Here is an 18234-nt window from a genome sequence, read left to right as displayed (position 1 = left end):
TCAGACATACATCTGAAGACTCTGGGCAAACTCGAGAATAGTTGTCGACATGTTCTGTGTGAGATTCCAAGCAAATCTTACTCCAACACAACGCTGCATGACCACACGCTAGTCTCAGAACCCAGGAACACATCGCCAAATTGGGCACGACATTACTGCCTCATCCTCCACAGTACCCAGACCTGGCGTCCTCAGAATTCAATCTGTTTAGGCCCCTTAAGGGTTTTATACAAAGGACACGCTTTGAAGAAGATGACAGTATAGTTCATGCAGTGAAAACATGGCTACGAACACAGGACAAGAACTTTTACCAACAAGGAATACTTGCTCTTACACAACATTAGCATACTGCCTTAAAATGTGACGGAAACACACTGAGGTTACATAAGTCATGTGATGACTCCTAATATGATGTCGGGCCTCCTGTCCGACGTACAGCAGCAGTTGCACGTAGCATGGATTCAAGAAGTCGTTGGAATTCCCCCGCAGAAATATCGAGCCCTGCTGCCTCTATAGCCGCTTACAATTGCGAAAGCGTTGCCAGTACAGGATGCTGTGCATCAACTGATCTCTCGATTACGTCCCATAAGTATTCGATGAGATTCACGTCGGTTGATCTGGGCGACGAAATAATGCGCTCCAATTGTGCAGAAAGTTCTACAAACCAATCGCCAACAATACTGGTCCGGCGACATGGCGCATTGTTGCCCTTAAAAATTCCATCGTTGTCTGGAACATAAAGTCCACGCATGGCTTGGCTGCAAATGGTCTCCAAGTAACCGAACACACCATTCCCAGTCAACTATCGATCCAGTTGGACCAGAGAACCCAGTCCTTCCATGTCAGCACAACGCACACCATTATGGAGCCACAACCAGCTTGCACAGTGTCTGGCGCAGAGCTCACGAAGCCGTAGACGCAAGTTGTCAACTACACTCGAACCCTACTCGCAGCTGTCACCAACTGAAATTGGGTCTCATCTGACGAGGCCTCGGTTTTCCATTCGTCTAGGGTCTGAAAGATAGGTCACGCGCCTTGGAAAGGTGCTGCAGGCGATGTCGCGCAGTTAGCAAAGGCACTCGGGTCGGTCGTGTTCTGCCATAGCCCAATGACGCCAGGTTTCGTCACACTCTCGTAACGGATACGTTCATCGTACGTCGCACACGGATTTCGGCGGTTATTTCACATAGTTTTGCTCGTCTGTTAGCACTGACAACCCAATGGAAACGTCGCTGCTCTCGGTCGTTAAGCGAAAGCCTGAAATGTGGTATTCTCGGCACACTCTCGACGCTGTGGATCTCGGAATACTGAATTCTCTAGTGATTTCAAATTGGAATGTCCACAGGTTTAGTTTCAACTACCAGTCTGTGTTCAGACGTTGTTAATTCTCGTCGTGCGGTGATAATCACAGCTGGCACCTTTTTCACATGAGTCACCTCAGTACAAATGACAGCTCCACCGACGCACTGTCGCCTGTATATGTGCATGCCACCATCCTGTGACTTGTCAGCTCGGTGTAGTACGTGTGGAAGAACTGTTGATTTCATAGTTACAGTTCTGTGACAAGATAAATCAGAATAAATTGAAGGGCATTATTCATTGACTACTGTACATTCATAATTTATTATTACATTGACTTAAAATGAAGTAGTCGTTTCTTGCACCGGTTTTTGGGGAAAGGCAAGACCACTGCAAGGAAGTTTCGCCACAATCAATGAACATCACACATACAGCACACATACAGCAAATGTGAACAGTCATCTGACAATGGACCTGTCACTTCGAAACTTTTAACACTGTTTTTTTTTCCCTAATACATAATATCATTAACAGCATCCGGCTACTTTTTTGACGTTTTTTTAAGATTTAATCTACTATCGACAGATAATGACAGCTTTCCACACATCCAAGCAAATAAACACAACAAAACGAAACTGTGATTCTAGATCCAGTATCCATTTATTTCGTGTATAAAATATTGCGATGAAATCCCAGTACAGGGTGATGCGAAATTTGCGCATTTGGGCTTCACAGCGCGACTTCTCACATGCCAGTGATAAAAAAATGTTTTTCATAGAATTTCATCCGGCGAGTACATTCGGCAGAAAAAGGACGTTAAAAAGTGGCAATCTGGCAACACTGAAACCACATGTATTAAGACTACCTCTATCAGCTCACATTAAATGTGGTGTACAGTTGGTGCGGTGGATAGCGTTTTGGGGTAGCACGCAGGAGGTCGATGGTTCGAACCTGCATTGAGGCATATTTTTTTTATTTGTTAAATGTAGTCTAGGTGGTACGGTATCTGGCATTTTAATCTTCAATAGCGATTGTAGTGAGTCCTCCAGAAAACATTGAAACTTACACACTACAATAGTGCAAATGGAAGACGCCCTTTCCACATCGTGGGTGTGAATTTATATGCACCACTTCATCTACTAGATGTGAAACCTTTTTTCTTAGTAGCCTCCTCCAATGGTCACGTAGATTAGTACAATCTGTTATTCTTGCCTCATTCAGGTCTATCACATTTCGTTAGGGCCTTATGTTACCAGTAGGACTAACAACGTGCTTTGCGAAAATGTCCAAAGTCGGTTACCATTTCTATATGTTATTACCATGGTACCACTAATTATGCCTTTTAACATTGTGTTGGATAAATACATGCTGTTCAGTACATATTATTTCTTTCTTATCTCAGACATTATTATTATATCAATGCATTATGTCTGGTCAAAAGTAAAAAGTGACGCGGACCTTGATCAAGCGTGACTTCCTTTTAACTGTACGGTATATGTTATATTGCATTTAAGTACTTTCGGGTAATTGAACATATATATACAACTACAGAAATCCGTAATTATTGATACAAGTTTGGATGTAGCTGTATTGTATTGATGTACTGGTAGATATTGTGTGGTATTATTATTATTGTGGTATTATTATTATTATTATTATTATTATTATTATTATTATTCTATCGATGGGATTGTGGAAACATCAAGTGTATTACCATTAGGGAAACAGTGTTATTCAAAACCTAACATTACGCAATTAGCAGTGTCGGGATGAATCATGCAGAACAATATCTGTCAGGGGAGTAATACGCCGTCACTCCTGCACGCTTTTCCACCTAATGCGCGTTTGTACTGCATGTGCTGTCCTCCAGACAGGTACAAGTTGTGAGTGGAGTAAAGCGCCCGTAACGTATCGAATTTTCTCATTGTAGAGAAACCAGTCTGTCAAAGGTATGCCATACACAAACGGTGAATATGTTCATATACTTCTGGTCCTTGGTGCGTCTGATAACTAGGCTGGTGTTGGCGCTGGTGAATATGGATGGCGTCAACGTGGATATCTGGCAGCAGATAAGAATGTGTTTCGTCATCTGGAGTTGCGTCTTTATGAGTCAGGTTCTCTCCTTTCACCATCGCTTGACAGATTTCGCCCACAGACACACCGTTCTCCAACTACCGACAAAAGCTATTCTGGAGGTCATACACCGAGAACCTCAACGAAATACACATAGCGTAGCAAGGCAGATGTGTGTCTCACAGTGCAAGAGCATGGGCTGCACCCCTGTATTATGCTTTCGCGCAACACCTGCTCCCTGCTGATCGCCATCAGTGGCTTCAATTCTGTGAATGGTTCCAATAACAACAGGAAGTCAAAAAAATGGTTCAAATGGCTCTGAGCACTATGGGACTTAACATCTATGATCATCAGTCCCCTAGAACTTAGAACTACTTAAACCTAACTAACCTAAGGACATCACAGAACACCCAGCCATCACGAGGCAGAGTAAATCCCTGACCCCGCCGGGAATCGAACCCGGGAACCAGGGCGTGGGAAGCGAGAACGCTACCGCACGACCACAAAGTCATCGTTGACTTCCTGTTGCCCCCATCTCGTGAACACCGTAACATGGTCGAATGAAGCGGCATTCATTTGTGAGGGTGTCTTCAATATGCACAGTACTCACAATGGTGTGAGGAAAACACGCACGTCACCCACGACCGTGGTATCGAGTTCACTTTGGTATCAATGTCAGGGCCGGAATATTGGGCGACAGGAGTTTGGGACCCTACATGTTGCCTGACAGGTTGACTGCATGAAGGTGTCATGCATTCCTCTCAAATTATCTGCCTGGTGAACTGGAAGAGGCAGGGGATATTGTGCCAACATGATGGTACACCTCCACACCCTGGAATTAATGTGCGACAGTAATTGGACAGAACATTTGAAGCAAAATGGTTCGCAGGACGTAAATCCCGCGTATTTCTTCCTGTGGGGGGCATATGAAGGAGCATATGTACTCTACTTTGCGAACAAATGTTGAAGAATTGCTAGCTTGTGTTCATGATGCTCTCGTGACTGTGGGTGCAGCTTCGGTGTGAAGGGTCCAGAGCTGTACGGCCCAACGGGTTGCACAATGTGTGGATGTGCAGGGAGGTCTCTTTGAGCATCTGTTATTCTGAGGGCAACGTATTCTGTTGTGAAGGCCATGTGTTCATTAATATGGACCTTACTATTGTCACTGGTTGCTGATGTGCGACAACTGAGGGCTCATATTATATGTAGTGTAAATAACAAATAGATGTTGTGTTATTGTACTGTGCTATCATCTGTAGCCGCTCGAAACTGATATTGTTTTTGTAGTTATTTTGTCCTATGAGAGGTCATTTGTTTCTACTGTCTGTTTCTTATTTGTCTAACCACATATTTATTGCGTTCAGCGTTACAAAATGCTGTAAATGTAGCATACATGTGACCTAGGAAATGGTGTATATGACAGTATGAAATATCAGAAGGAAGTTAGCAAAATTAAAAAATTGCGGCCTTACCCATGATCGAACCGTCGAACTCCTGTATGTTAACGTAAAACTGTATCCATTGCACCAACTGTAGAGCATGGGCAGTAAGTGCTGACAGAAGTATTTTCCGTACATGTGGTTACAGTGTTGCCAGCTTGCCACTCTTTTACGTCTTTTTTCTGTCGGATGTACTCACCGGACGAAATTTAGTGACAGACATTTTCTTATCGCTGGCATGTGAGGAGTCGCACTGTGAAACCCGAGTGTGTGAATTTCGCTTCATCCTGAATATTGGGGAAATGTATCGAAGCTGTCAGTATACAGGGTGGTAGATTGATAGTGAGCGGACCGAATATCTCACTAAATAAGCATCAAACTAAAGAACTACAGAGAAGGAAACTTGTCTAGCTTGAATGGGTAAACCAGATGCCGCTATTGTTGGCCCGCTAGATGATGCTGCCATAAATGAAACGGATATCAACAGCGTTTTTTAAATAGGAACTCCCATTTTTTATTACATATTCGTGTAGTACGTAAAGAAAAATTAATGTTTTAGTTGGACCACTTTTTTCACTTTGTGATAGATAGCGCTGTAATAGTTACAAACATATGACTCACAATTTTAGACGAACAGTTAGTAATAGGTAGGTTTTTTAAATTAAAATACCGAACGAGGGTACGTTTGAACATTTTATTTCGGTTGTTCCAATGTGATACATGCACCTTTGTGAACTTATCATTTCTGAGAACGCATGCTGTTACAGCGTGATTACCGGTAAATACCACATTAATGCAATAAATGCTCAAAATGATGTCCGTGAACTCAATGCATTTGGCAATACGTGTAACGACATTCCTCTCAACAGGGAGTAGTTCGCCTTCGGTAATGTTCGCACATGCATTGAACATGCGCTGACGCATGTTGTCAGGCGTTGTCGGTGGATAGCGGCAGTAAATATCCTTCAACTTTCCCCGCAGAAAGAAATCCGGGGACGTCAGATCCGGTGAACGTGCTTCGACGACCAATCCACCTGTGATGAAATATGCTATTCGAGACCGCTTCAACTGCACGCGAGCTATATGCCAGACATCCACCATGTTGGAAGTACATCGCCATTCTGTCATCCAGTGAAACATCTTGCAGTAACATCGGTAGATCATTACGTAGGAAATCAGCATACACTGCACCATTTAGATTGCCATGGATAAAATGGGGGCGAATTATCCTTCATCCCATAATGCAGCACCATACATTAACCCGACAAGGTCGCTGATGTTCCACTTATCGTGGATTTTCCGTTGCCGAATAGTGGATATTATGCCGGTACGTTCCTACTGTTGGTTAATGACGCTTCGTCGCCAAATAGACCGCGTGAAAAAAATCTGTCATCGTCCCGTAATTTCTCTTGTGCCCAGTGGCAGAACTGTACACGACGTTCAAAGTCGTCGCCATGAAATTCCTGGTAAATAGAAATGTCGTACAGGTGCAATCGGCTTTAATGCAGCATTCTCAACACCGACGTTTTTGAGATTCCCGATTCTCGCGCAATTTGTCTGCTACTGATGTGCGGATTCGCCGCGACAGCAGCTAAAACACGTAATTGGGCATCATCATTTGTTGCAGGTCGTGGTTGACGTTTGACATGTGGCTGAACACTTCCTGTTTCATTATATAACGTAACTATCCGGCAAACGGTCCGGACACTTGAATGATGTCCAGAATACCGAGTAGCATATGTAGCATTCGCCTGTTGGGCATTTGTATGACAATAATCATACATTAAAATGATATTGACCTTTTCCGGAATTGGTAAACGGTCCATTTTAACACGGGTAATGTATCAAGAAGCATGGACGGAATGTTACGTTTGCTACTATTACAGTGCCATCTAAGTGCGTGGTATCACGTATGTCTCAATGCGAAAGAAGTGGTTTGACGAAAACATTCATATTTCTTCACGTACTACACGAATATGTAATAAAAATGGGGGCTCCCGTTAAAAAAAAACGCAGTTGATATCCGTTTGACCTATGGCAGCGCTATCTAGGGGCCAACCATAGCGCCATCTTGTTTACCCCTTCAAGCTAGACGAGTTTCGTTGTGTGTAGTTCTTTCGTCTGATGCTTATTTCGTGAGATATTTGGCCCGGTGAGTATGAGTGGACCGCGCTGTATAGACAGAGATTTTCTGTACGGGCTGTCTGCGCCGCACGCGGCCTCCCGGTGGTGACGTACCGTCGCGCAGCACGACGGCGGGCAGCAGGCCGTCGCCGCCGGCGTACCCGTGCACCAGCAGCATCAGCTGCCGGCCACCCAGGCCGCCGCCGCCGCCGTTCCCCGCAGCCTCTCGCAGCCACTCGCCGCGCGCCAGCGCCGACCGCGACTGCGGCACCTCCACGCGGCTCGCGTTGGCGCTACAACACAAACACACCAGTGCCAGCTGAGAGGAGCTGTCTAAATAAAACATTCTTCAGGCACCTGTGGCTGTCCTACAAATTTCTGTCGTGCGTGTATTGCTTACAATGATTTAGCAAATTTTACCACCACAACTACAAAATTCACAAAATAGAAACAGAAAGCTAACGGTTTAACAAGTGTGTGGTTGTTTTCACCATTTGTAAGCTAATACAATGTACAGCACAATCTGATCTCAGCAGCCGGAGACTGTGGTCATGTCTGTGTGAGATGCATGTATGTGTGTGTGTGTGTGTGTGTGTGTGTGTGTGTTATCTATTTATGATGAAGGCCTTTTTGGCCGAAACCTTACTTGCTGACACACACAGTCTTCCTGTTGTGCCCATCTGCGACTCAACATCTCCACTGTGTGGTGAGGAGCAAAAACTTTTTTCATAATACTGTCGTAATCTATAACTACTCTAAAACGAAAACACAGTGTTTAACACTGAAGTTAATTGGTCAAGAACGTTTGACCTTTTTGATAACAAATTTTTACATGATACTCTAAAAAAGCTTTTGGCAATTACCGATTATATTTTTGTTCACATGTACTCTACTGCCCATTAAAATTGCTACACCACGAAGATGACGCCCTACAGATACGAAATTTAACCGACAGGAAGAGCATGCTGTGATATGCAAATGATTAGCTTCTCAGAGCATTCGCACAAGGTTGGCGCCGGTGGCGACACCTACAACGCGCTGACATGGGCAACGTTTCCAACCGATTTCTCATACACAAACAGCAGTTGACCGGCGTTGCCTGGTGAAACGTTGATATGATGCCTCGTGTAAGGAGGAGGAATGCGTACCATCACGTTTCCGTCAGATTGTAGCCTATCGCGATTGCGGTTTATCGTACCGCGACATTGCTGCTCGCGTTGGTCGCGATCCAATGACTGTTAGCAGAATATAGAATCTGTGGGTTCAGGAGGGTAACTAGGTAAGCCGTGCTGAATGCCAACGGCCTCGTATCACTAACACTCGACATGACAGGAATCTTATCCGCAGGGTTGTAACGGATCGTGGAGGCACTCTCGATCCCTGAGTCAACAGCTGGGGATGTTTGCAAGACAACAACCATCTGCACGAACAGTTCGACGACGTTTGCAGCAGCATGGACTATCAGCTCGGAGACCATGGCTGCGGTTATCCTTGACGCTGCATCACAGACAAGAACGCCTGCGATGGAGTACTCGATGACGAAGGTAGGTGCACGAATCTGAAAACGTCATTTTTTCGGATGAATCCAGGTTCTGTTTACAGCTTCATGATGGTCGCATCCGTGTTTGGCGACAGCGCGGTGCACGCACATTGGAAGCGTGTATTGGTCATAGCCGTACTGGCGTATCACCCGGCGTGATGTTATGGGGTGCCATTGGTTACACGTCTCGGTCACCTCTTGTTCTCACTGACGGCACTTTGAACAGTGGACATTACATTTCAGATGTGTTACGACCCATGGCTCTACCCTTCATTCGATCCCTGCGATACCCTACATTTCAGCAGGATAATGCACGACCGCATGTTGCAGGTCCTGAACGGGCCTTTCTGGATACAGAAAATGTTCGACTGCTACCCTGGCCAGCACATTGTCCAGATCTCTCAGCAATTTAAGATGTCTGGTCAATGCCTTTTCGAGCAACTGGCTCGTCACAATACGCTAGTCACTACTCTTCATGAACTGTGGTATCGGGTTGAAGCCGCATGCGCAGCTGTACCTGTACACGCCATCCAAGCTCTGTTTGACTCAATGCCCAGGCGTATCAAGGCCGTTATTACGGCCAGAGGTGGTTGTTCGGGGTACTGATTTCTCAGGATGTATGCACCCAAATTGCGTGGAAATGTAATCACATGTCTGTCCTAGTATAATATATTTGTCCAATGAATACCCGTTAATCATCTGTATTCCTTCTTGGTGTAGAAATTTTAATAGCCGGTAGTGTATTACGTCGATGAGACCTTCTCGGGCCTTCAGCCATGTCAGCCTTCGAGCATCCTGTCCTCAGCCATAGTCGCCATTGTATAGCCGCGCTGCTGACTTCTACGGCTCGGGTGCTCTCTTCCTCCCCAGCAGTGGTAATGTTTACGCCAAACGTTAGTCGTAGAGCATGCTTCAACGTCGCGATGCCTGAGTCCCAGGCTGGACTTATCTGAAAACTGCCATCCTCGTTGATGGTGTTTTCATATATGCTTATTTCTTCTCCCTTTTATGACACTATCGAAAAATCCCTTCATCCTCATAAACAAAATTCGGTGTCGATTTTCTAAAGCGTGTTCTACAACGTCTGATCTTTCAGGATAGCGAAGGTTAAGCACGTCTGGTGTTCCGTCTGGCGTTGCTGTGTGGCCGACGTAGCGGCAGCCAGACTGGCGTAGTATTTTCTGCACTCCAGGGCTTCTAAGCCCTAGATCGCCCCCCAAAAGCCTCATTAGTTGTCGTATTTTTGCTGTGGGCCTGAACGCTGATGAGATAGTCTGTCTCTTCAGGGGCCGGTTAATCTTTCCTGACACTGTGCCACAGAAAAGCAAAATCGCAGGTTTCTCGTTCTCTTCTTCAGTGGTGTTTCTGCTGCATGTCTCACCAAAGATAGGCTGTGGTACCGGACGGTAATTACAACCACTTTCTCAGAATACTTTTCGGAGATGTCTTAGTTTTAGTGGCTCATTTTCAGTTCTCATACTTTTATTTTATTATGTAAGTTTTTTGTTTTTGGTGTTCCTATCTCTACCTAAGTAGATGCTTTTATAGAGTTTATTCCAATATGTTTTCATTTCTCTCAGCTTGTCTCGTTTAATTTACAATGTTTTTCGTTCTGTGGGCAATTCTTTAAGCACAGCAAGCTATTACAATACCGTATACGTAATTTAATTCTTTAAATAACTCCTAAGCTAAGTAGCACCGCACATTCATATAAAGTTCAGAAATGGTACTGACTTTACAACAGAGATTTTTTTGTAGTTCTAATCTACTGCCATGAATGCTTTAAAGTAAAACAGTTTTTTCGTTAAATAAATAAAGTCATTATATAAATATATTGTTAGAAATATTTCACATCTGTACATTGTTGCTAACAAGTGGACACAAAGTCTCATTCCATTTTCACAGAATCCGAGGTACACCTTTACCCAAGATAGTAAAGTACGTGAAGCAAGGGAAGAAAAGTATAACAGGTATCTCCAAAGTTTATTCTGTAGCTGCTCTTTCTAGAAGTGTACCACTTTCAGGGTAATTTGAATTCGGTCATGTGCTCCTGAAGCATGGGAAATGCGAAGCACTTGCATTATCAAACTTCACTGACAGTGTATGAATTTCCCTTGGTGATAAAACATTTCGTCGCGTGTAAGGATTAGACTGCAGTAGCATTTATAGACAAACATAACAGACGACTGTACATAGTCATATAAACGATACTACGGCGCAGACGACGGTCGTAATTGATGGCTGCAAGCTGACTATTTACAGCTGTTTTTTTATGACTGATTAAAGAGCTTTCTCCTGAACAACTCCTGTGTCACAGAGCAGTTCTTGAGTAAAGATAATCTTCATTTGAAAACACTTCTGCCGTTTTGCATTTTATTTCCAAGGTTAGATTTGTGAAGTTTACATGTACAATACGCAGCTGCCTCTTTAAGGAGCTGGGAATATTAACTTACCAATCTTTCGAATTATTATCTTTTGTGCAAAGAACGCTTTTTCCCTAACTGAGGAGCTAGCCTACAATACTATCCAATAAGACTTAACTCATTTTGCATATTTTCATTTGTGTATCTCTCTAAATTCTGTACCACGGAAGTTGCAATTATTCTTACGGCAAATGTAGCTGAATCGTAACTTTTCACCAGGTCTACTATACCGTTTTTTTTTTTTTAATTTTAAGTTTCCATCAATATGAGCACCTAAGAACTTACTATTTTCTACCATGTTCATTATTTACTATTGGTATACAAGATTAATAGGAGAAGGATATTTTTGGCAGTTACTGGTCGAACTGCCTTTCAATCTAGCCCACTTGTGCAAAACCGTTCAGTAATTTTCAATAAAAAAAAAAAATGGTTCAAATGGCTCTGAGCACTATGGGACTCAACTGCTGTGGTTATCAGTCCCCTAGAACTTAGAACTACTTAAACCTAACTAACCTAAGGACATCACACACATCCATGCCCAAGGCAGGATTCGAACCTGCGACCGTAGCAGTCGCACGGTTCCGGACTGCGCGCCTAGAACAATTTTCAATAAAAACTTCATTTACTACCCTCTCTGCTGGTGCTTCTTTGCTCAGCTTCACAGTAATGCTTGTATCATTTCCTGACTTAATGATCTGACACTTTATTTAACGAAATGAAAGAAAAGTAGTTGCACCACGCTCGAAGCCTATGGGTACCCAAGATAATTTCCACCCAAGCAAATGATGTGGCATCCCTCTTTGTATTACTTGAACAGCCTCTTCTGCAGTCTCTTCCTTAAACAGTAACTAAATCAACAATTTGGTGAACTAAGTGGTCCTTATAAACATAAGTTCTCTAATACTAAATTATGACTGAATGATAAAAGCTCACCGATTGGAATCTTCTGTAACTTATTGTTGGTATTTGATCGCGTCAAAGACCGTATTGTGTGCTCAGTAAATGTATGTATATGACTGAATTTCAAAAACGCCATTCTACTGTGATTCGCTGATTCAAACTAAGTACCCCATGAAACTTTATCATCTCTAGAAATACAAAAAAAATTGATTGCACAAGTGCTGTATCTACACCAAGCAAGATATATACTCCTTGTTAGAGTGTCTTTTGCTGTCCAGCCGTGGGAATACATGTGAATGTCCTCCATTAGATTCGTTACAGAATGATTGGCTTCCTTGATACAGAAGCCAGTTTATGTTTTGTAATGCATATTAAATATGATGTACAAAATATTTTGTGTTAATCGTACCTTCCAGGTAAATTAAAATACGTTTACAGCTTTTACAGTGAATGACAGTAGATTATACAAACAAATGGGATTACTATTTTTCGTTGGCTGCTTGAACGAACACCTGTACAAGAACAGCATCCCGTGGCAGTTACTTTTCCCTGTACCAAAACAATGTTGACGTAACTGGGCACCTGAAAGCTGATATCAACCAACGCCTTTAGTGGTACAATAGAATGTCTCAGTCTGGGTACTATAGACCAACAACGTGAAGAAGTACAGCAGACTTCAGGATGTGGAATCAGATCACTCACTGGCTGTAAAGTTGAAGACAGAGGTCTGAACACAGGCATGTGCCACCCACGAAGTGGAGAGATACTCAAGGAATTTTAGGTCATCTGCATACAATATTTTAGTACAGTTAGGATAACAATACTGTATATCATTAACATAAATCAAGAAATGAAGGGGTCCCAAGACAGAACCTTGAGACACTCCATATTTTATATCAGTAATTTTAGATTTGAAATACCCGCTGTTCGTGTATGAGCAATAGAAAACAATTTATCTAGCTTAAAACAATTTTATTAGCTCATAGCCAGTTCCTCTGATACCCAGGTTCCACAGCTTGTCAATTAATATGGTGATGTTGATCTATAAAAAGCTTTTGATTGTGTCAAGGAACACTCCAGTTACATAGACAAAATAATAACGGCCATAGAGAACAAGGACTATTAAATTAATATTTGAAAATCAGAATGGCTTTATGAAAAACAAGTCAACTTCAGTAACAGCAGCACAGTTATGTTGACTCTGGAATGTCATTAGTCTAGTATAAATAACTCTCTCAACTACCTTAGAAAACGCGGGTAAGATTGAGATGGGGCGATAGTTTTCAATTTTAGATTTATCACCTTTCTTGTAACTTGAGATTACTTGTGCTATGTTTAGACTATCTGGGAAACAACCCAATGCAATTACATCATTTACTGCTGTGGCCATGGCATCAGATATGTTGTCTATGCATCTTTTCAGTGACTGATAGCAGGCTATGGTGGATTGTCTGATTTTGTATTTTTAATGACATTACTATGTTTTTTGGGGGCCAAGTATATGCTTTGTTTACTCAATTCATGTAGAATTCTGGTTACAGGCAGATGTCACCCATCTGGTGCCAAAGTGTGAGCAGAGCTATGGGTCCAGGCAGGTGCCACAGACCTGATGTTGACATACAAGTCGAGATCTGGGTCTGAGCACGTAGCTTGTGAAGCCTATCTTTTATACAGGTATAGGCAGATGTCTGGATTGGACATGTGTCACCTACATGATGGAGAGCTACAGGGAGACATGTTAAGTCCAGTCACATGTCTGTCACATGAAGTGTTAGTTGGAGATGTATGCAGGTACAACTACAACTCACCCATATAGTGTACAGCTAGAGGGAGATGTCAGTCTCTTGGCAGCAGGCATCTGTCACTCAGTTGATGTAGTGGTAACGGTGGGTATCAGGATTTGGGTGTACGTTATACACCTCGTATTAAGTTATGGACTCAAGCACTTGTCATCAATGTAGTGTAGAGGTGCAGGCAGAAATTTGAGTCTCAGCACACTCATCCACTTGGTGCAGAGGTACAGTGAAACATCTTGGTCCAACATGTGTAACCTACTTGTTGTACAGGCGAACAGCTTTGTCAGGGCGCAAAGGTACAGGTCCTGGAAGATGCACCAACGTGTTATACCGGGTGAAAAGTATTTAAGCCGACAAACTCTGGGAGGTTGTAGGGGACGTCAAAACATATGTTTTTCCCCAATGTCATTATTTCCTATGAGGAGTATTTAAACCAGCAGAGGAAAATTATTCTGGCGGCAAATTAATTAAACCAATAAACACTTTTCCATTTTTTATGACCAAGAGACAACACATTAACAAAGCCCAATTTCAATTAGAGTAGATTTTCAAAAAATGCCTCCATTGACACGTAAACAAAGGTTACACTGTCAGATCATGTTCTGTCTGACACAGCAGGAACAATTCAGGATACTCCTGGGGTTTTTGCCTAATTTTACTATCCGGGCAACCAGATCCTCTTCTGATGCAACAGGAGTTGCGTAAACAAGATTGCGCGTCTCTCCTCACACAAAAAAGTCCAGAGGGGACATATCTGGGGATCAAGCAGGACATGGTACAGGACCACCTCTGCCAATCCACGTTTCTGGGAACCGTCGGTCCAGGAATCGACGCACACAACGACTGAAATGTGCCGGCGCCCCGTCATGTTGGAACCACATGCGTTGTCTTGTAGGGAGCGGGACGTCTTCCAGCAATTCCGGCAATGCTCTGGCGAAAAAACTGTAATAGTGCCTGCCATTTATTGGCCTAGGTAGCAGATACGGCCCAATTAAACATTCCCCGACAACACCTACCCACACATTAACGAAGAACCGCACTTGATGAGCGCTGGTAGCTGTGGCATGTGGGTTATCCTCACTCCAAACTTGCGAATTACGCATTATGAAGACTCCATCACGCCCGAACGTTGCTTCATCAGTAAACAACACAGAATATGGAAATGTAGGATGCATTTTACACTGTTCCAGGTACCAGAGCGAAAAGTGTGCTCTGGGTGGATAATCAAGTGGTTACAGGTTGTGGACACGTTATAAGTGAAATGGACGTAACAACTGCTCTCGAAGGACTGTTCTTAAATTCTTCTGATTTGTCCCGATGTGACGTGCAATTGCACGAGTGCTGATTGAAGGATTCCGCTCCACATGCTGCAAGACAGCTTCCTCAAATTGCACCGTTCTTACCGTGCGACGGCGCCCCTGTTCAGGTAATCTGCTAAATGACCCGGTCTCAGGCGGACGTTCGTACATAGCAGCAGAGGTAGTATGATGCGGGATACGGCGATTAGGATATTGTTGTTGATAAATCCGCTGTGCAGCTCGACGGTTGTGGTGCGCTACGTAGAACGCACCAACCATATCAGTGTACTCACACCAGATGATAGCAGTTGCGTACAACTGAAGAGCGTAATACGCCCTTTAACAACTGAAGATCGTAATATGGCCTCTAAACCGGTGGAAGCCGTATTACGCTCTTTAATTGTTAAACAATCCTCATAGGAAAAAATGACATCAGGGAAAATATTTATTTTGATCTCCCCTTCAATCTCCCAGAGTTTGTCGGTTTAAATACTTGTCACCCTGTAGAGGCAGAAGTGGAGGTCTGTGCTTGGACACTTATCATTCACCAGATGTCTCAGCGGAAAATGTCTGGACCCAGGTACGTATGACTGACAAGTGTGACTCACCTGGTGTAGAGGTACAGGTGGACGTCTGGGTCAGGGCAGGCGTCTCGGTCGCTGCCTCTGCGCCACACGCAGTCCCGGAAGCTGAACTCGTCCGTGGAGTTGAGGCCGAGCAGCAGCGCCTGCTCCAGGGCGCCCATCCACTCGGCTGGAGCACAGGAAGAGGGCGAGTCAGGGACACTTCACACGGCTCAGCTGACAGCAGAGCGTGTCCAACGTACCGTAGTATTTGAAAGCCAACTGCTGCTCACTGAAGAAACCGAGCCCAAGCTTTGTGCCACTTTGTTTAACGTGGTACCAGTCATGTTCAGCTGGATACATGATTCTACTCCAAACTAATACTGACTTAATGCGGACTGATTGCTGCGTACATTAAGACATACAGTACAGTTTTCCACCGCCATTTATCAGCTGACACTCACTTTTGACTGTTAAAGAGTGTGGGATTGAGTTAAAGCAGGTGTGTTACTAGCAGTTCCCATTACATTAGTTGCTGCAGCTGTCCTCAGTTCCGATCACGATACTGCATCCATGAAGGAAAGTGCACACCGTGTGACCTTCAGCTGGTCTAGTCGGAGCTCAGTGTGTGCGGCAGAGATTCCACAGTACACGACAACTCCACGTATCAAAGCAGGTGGTCACTGAAACTGTGTTAAGAATTACATTAAAGGGACGAGTTGCAGTCTTTGAGGAAAACGTGCAGCTTCTATACTGTTATATGTGCATTCTTCATAAAATATTAAGAAAGTCGCGAGACGAAGTTCAGATTTGGCGAATTAAATCCAATTCGTGATCTCTATCAGTGTCAACAATATTGGACGATTTGAAGCCATTGTTACCAAGCATTTTGTTCATTTCATTTACAAATTGGCGGTTTTCAAACTCAAATTTAAGGGAACAATGAATAAAATGTGTTCTCGCATTTTTTAGAACAAGTATACCTTTCATAATGAATAACATAGTACTTCATTCTATCATCTGAATGAACAACGTGAAAACGTTACTGGCTGTACGAATTTAGGATAATGGTATTTGACGCTCCTCTTCTGCAGGCCTTTGTTCGCACATTTCGTGATCCACATATGTGTTAACATTTTGAATCACTTTGCTGTTTTCAGTCACGAGTAATAGTGCTGCAGACTAGTGTCACTCGACCATTGCGCACCAGAATGCTCTTTGGACGTCAGCCACCTTTGCCTCTGCTACCGGATTGCCAATTAGCAAATGGGTTTGGGTGGACAGGAGCCCATTTTCTGCGTTTGTTTAGGATATGCTTGTCGAGGTTCTTTCCTCACTTCATCTGGACTACGTTGTGCATCGGTTCCCCTACTTTCCATCTAGGCTGTCAAAACACTCACTGCGCCGTGGTGGTTTCGTTTCTTCTTTTCCTCCCCCTTCTAGGTGGAATGAAGTTCCCTTAAGCCGTCGGCACACGGCACGCACAACGCTCGACGTTCAGATGCACGGTCCGAGTTTCTGACGTCATGGAGTGGAATAGCGCGTTCGCGAGTCTTTCCGAACGTGCAGAGGAATATCTGCCGTGTCAGATATTCTGAGCATGCGTCTCAGCGTTGACCAATGATACGGCCAAATGCCACCTACGTCACACGCACGCCGCCTCTTTTCAGTACAGAGTTGTGAGGAGCCATGTTGGCATTCATTTCAAGCCTATATGCACATATGCCGTTCCGAGCACCAGCAAATTGACAATCACTTCAAAACCCGTTGTTAACTGTGTGATTCGTTCCAATAAAATAATGAGAAACATCATATTCGTGGCAAAAGAATAATTGTAACTTGCATATAGTGAGAGTAGGCTATTTGAGGCAGCATCACACTGAATGAAGATCCACCCAAAATCCATTGTTCTTGGTACAATTTGTTACAACTGAATTTCAGTTAGTAACATATCTACGATTAAGGTTTTTAGCAGGTGGTAAGATACAATGATTTGCAACGAGAGCTGCGATGTTGGTTTAGTGTAATGAATAATAGGAGCTCTGTGGTCCCGTGGTTAGCGTGAGCAGCTGCGGAACGAGAGGTCCTTGGTTCAAGTCTTCCCTCGAGTGAAAAGTTTGGCCGAACACGCTGAGGTACCGTGCCGGCTAAAATTAGAGAGCTGTGTGCTCTATGTAATAAAAAACTGAGTCAGGGAACCGACGATCAATTGAACTGTATCGGGGGAAAAAAATAAAAAAATAGCGTCACTGTCAGTAATGAGTTCTTTTGTTGGGGCGGTGGTTCGCGTCCTGATTAGGTTCTGAAACTTTCTTATTAGTTTAATATAAGTGTAGACTATAATATTTGATGTTATGTAAATACAAGTTCACCTTTTTTTGAGGGGTGACTGTTCGGTTGGCTTGTCTACACGACACATTGCGCTACTTGTGTAAAGCTACTTTGCAACGCGTGAATTACGAAGCGTAAAGAAAAACGAGCAAAGATTCTGCTACTGGATAGGAACAGTGATCAAGTAAGACTGACCTTTGGGTTTTACTAAAATGTGGGAATGATGAAATAATGTTTATCTTATGCGGAGAAGTATTTCAAATTTGTACCGCACTGTTAGTAAGGACACAGGCTTATAAAAGTTCCATTACAGATTGGACGTGGTACTTTCCTTTTCGTGGACGATGGAGGAAACGTATGTTTTACGCGCGCCCGTTGAGTAAACAATGTGGTTTACGAGCTAGAAACATCCCTCAACTGCCGCTGGAGTGCGTTGCGATCGCGTATA

At 43.5% G+C, this 18234-nt stretch overlaps 1 protein-coding gene across 1 annotated transcript in view; it reads right to left on the bottom strand.

Moving 5' to 3' along the window:
- The window catches only part of LOC126278710 (phospholipase A1 member A-like), a 176937-nt gene that overhangs the window by 87060 nt on the left and 71643 nt on the right, over window positions 1–18234 (bottom strand). Inside the window, exons 2-3 of the mRNA XM_049978984.1 lie at window positions 15501–15645; window positions 7050–7228 (exon numbers count right to left, since the gene is read on the bottom strand). Of these exons, the coding sequence (XP_049834941.1) occupies window positions 7050–7228; window positions 15501–15637 (316 nt within the window). The 5' untranslated portion in view covers window positions 15638–15645. The remainder of the gene's footprint in view (window positions 1–7049; window positions 7229–15500; window positions 15646–18234) is intronic.

Source organism: Schistocerca gregaria, chromosome 6, assembly GCF_023897955.1.
Source record: "Schistocerca gregaria isolate iqSchGreg1 chromosome 6, iqSchGreg1.2, whole genome shotgun sequence".
NCBI classification, from domain to species: Eukaryota; Metazoa; Arthropoda; class Insecta; order Orthoptera; family Acrididae; genus Schistocerca; species Schistocerca gregaria.
The sequence above is the reverse complement of the archived record's forward strand: the minus strand, read 5'-3'. Positions and strand labels throughout refer to the sequence as shown.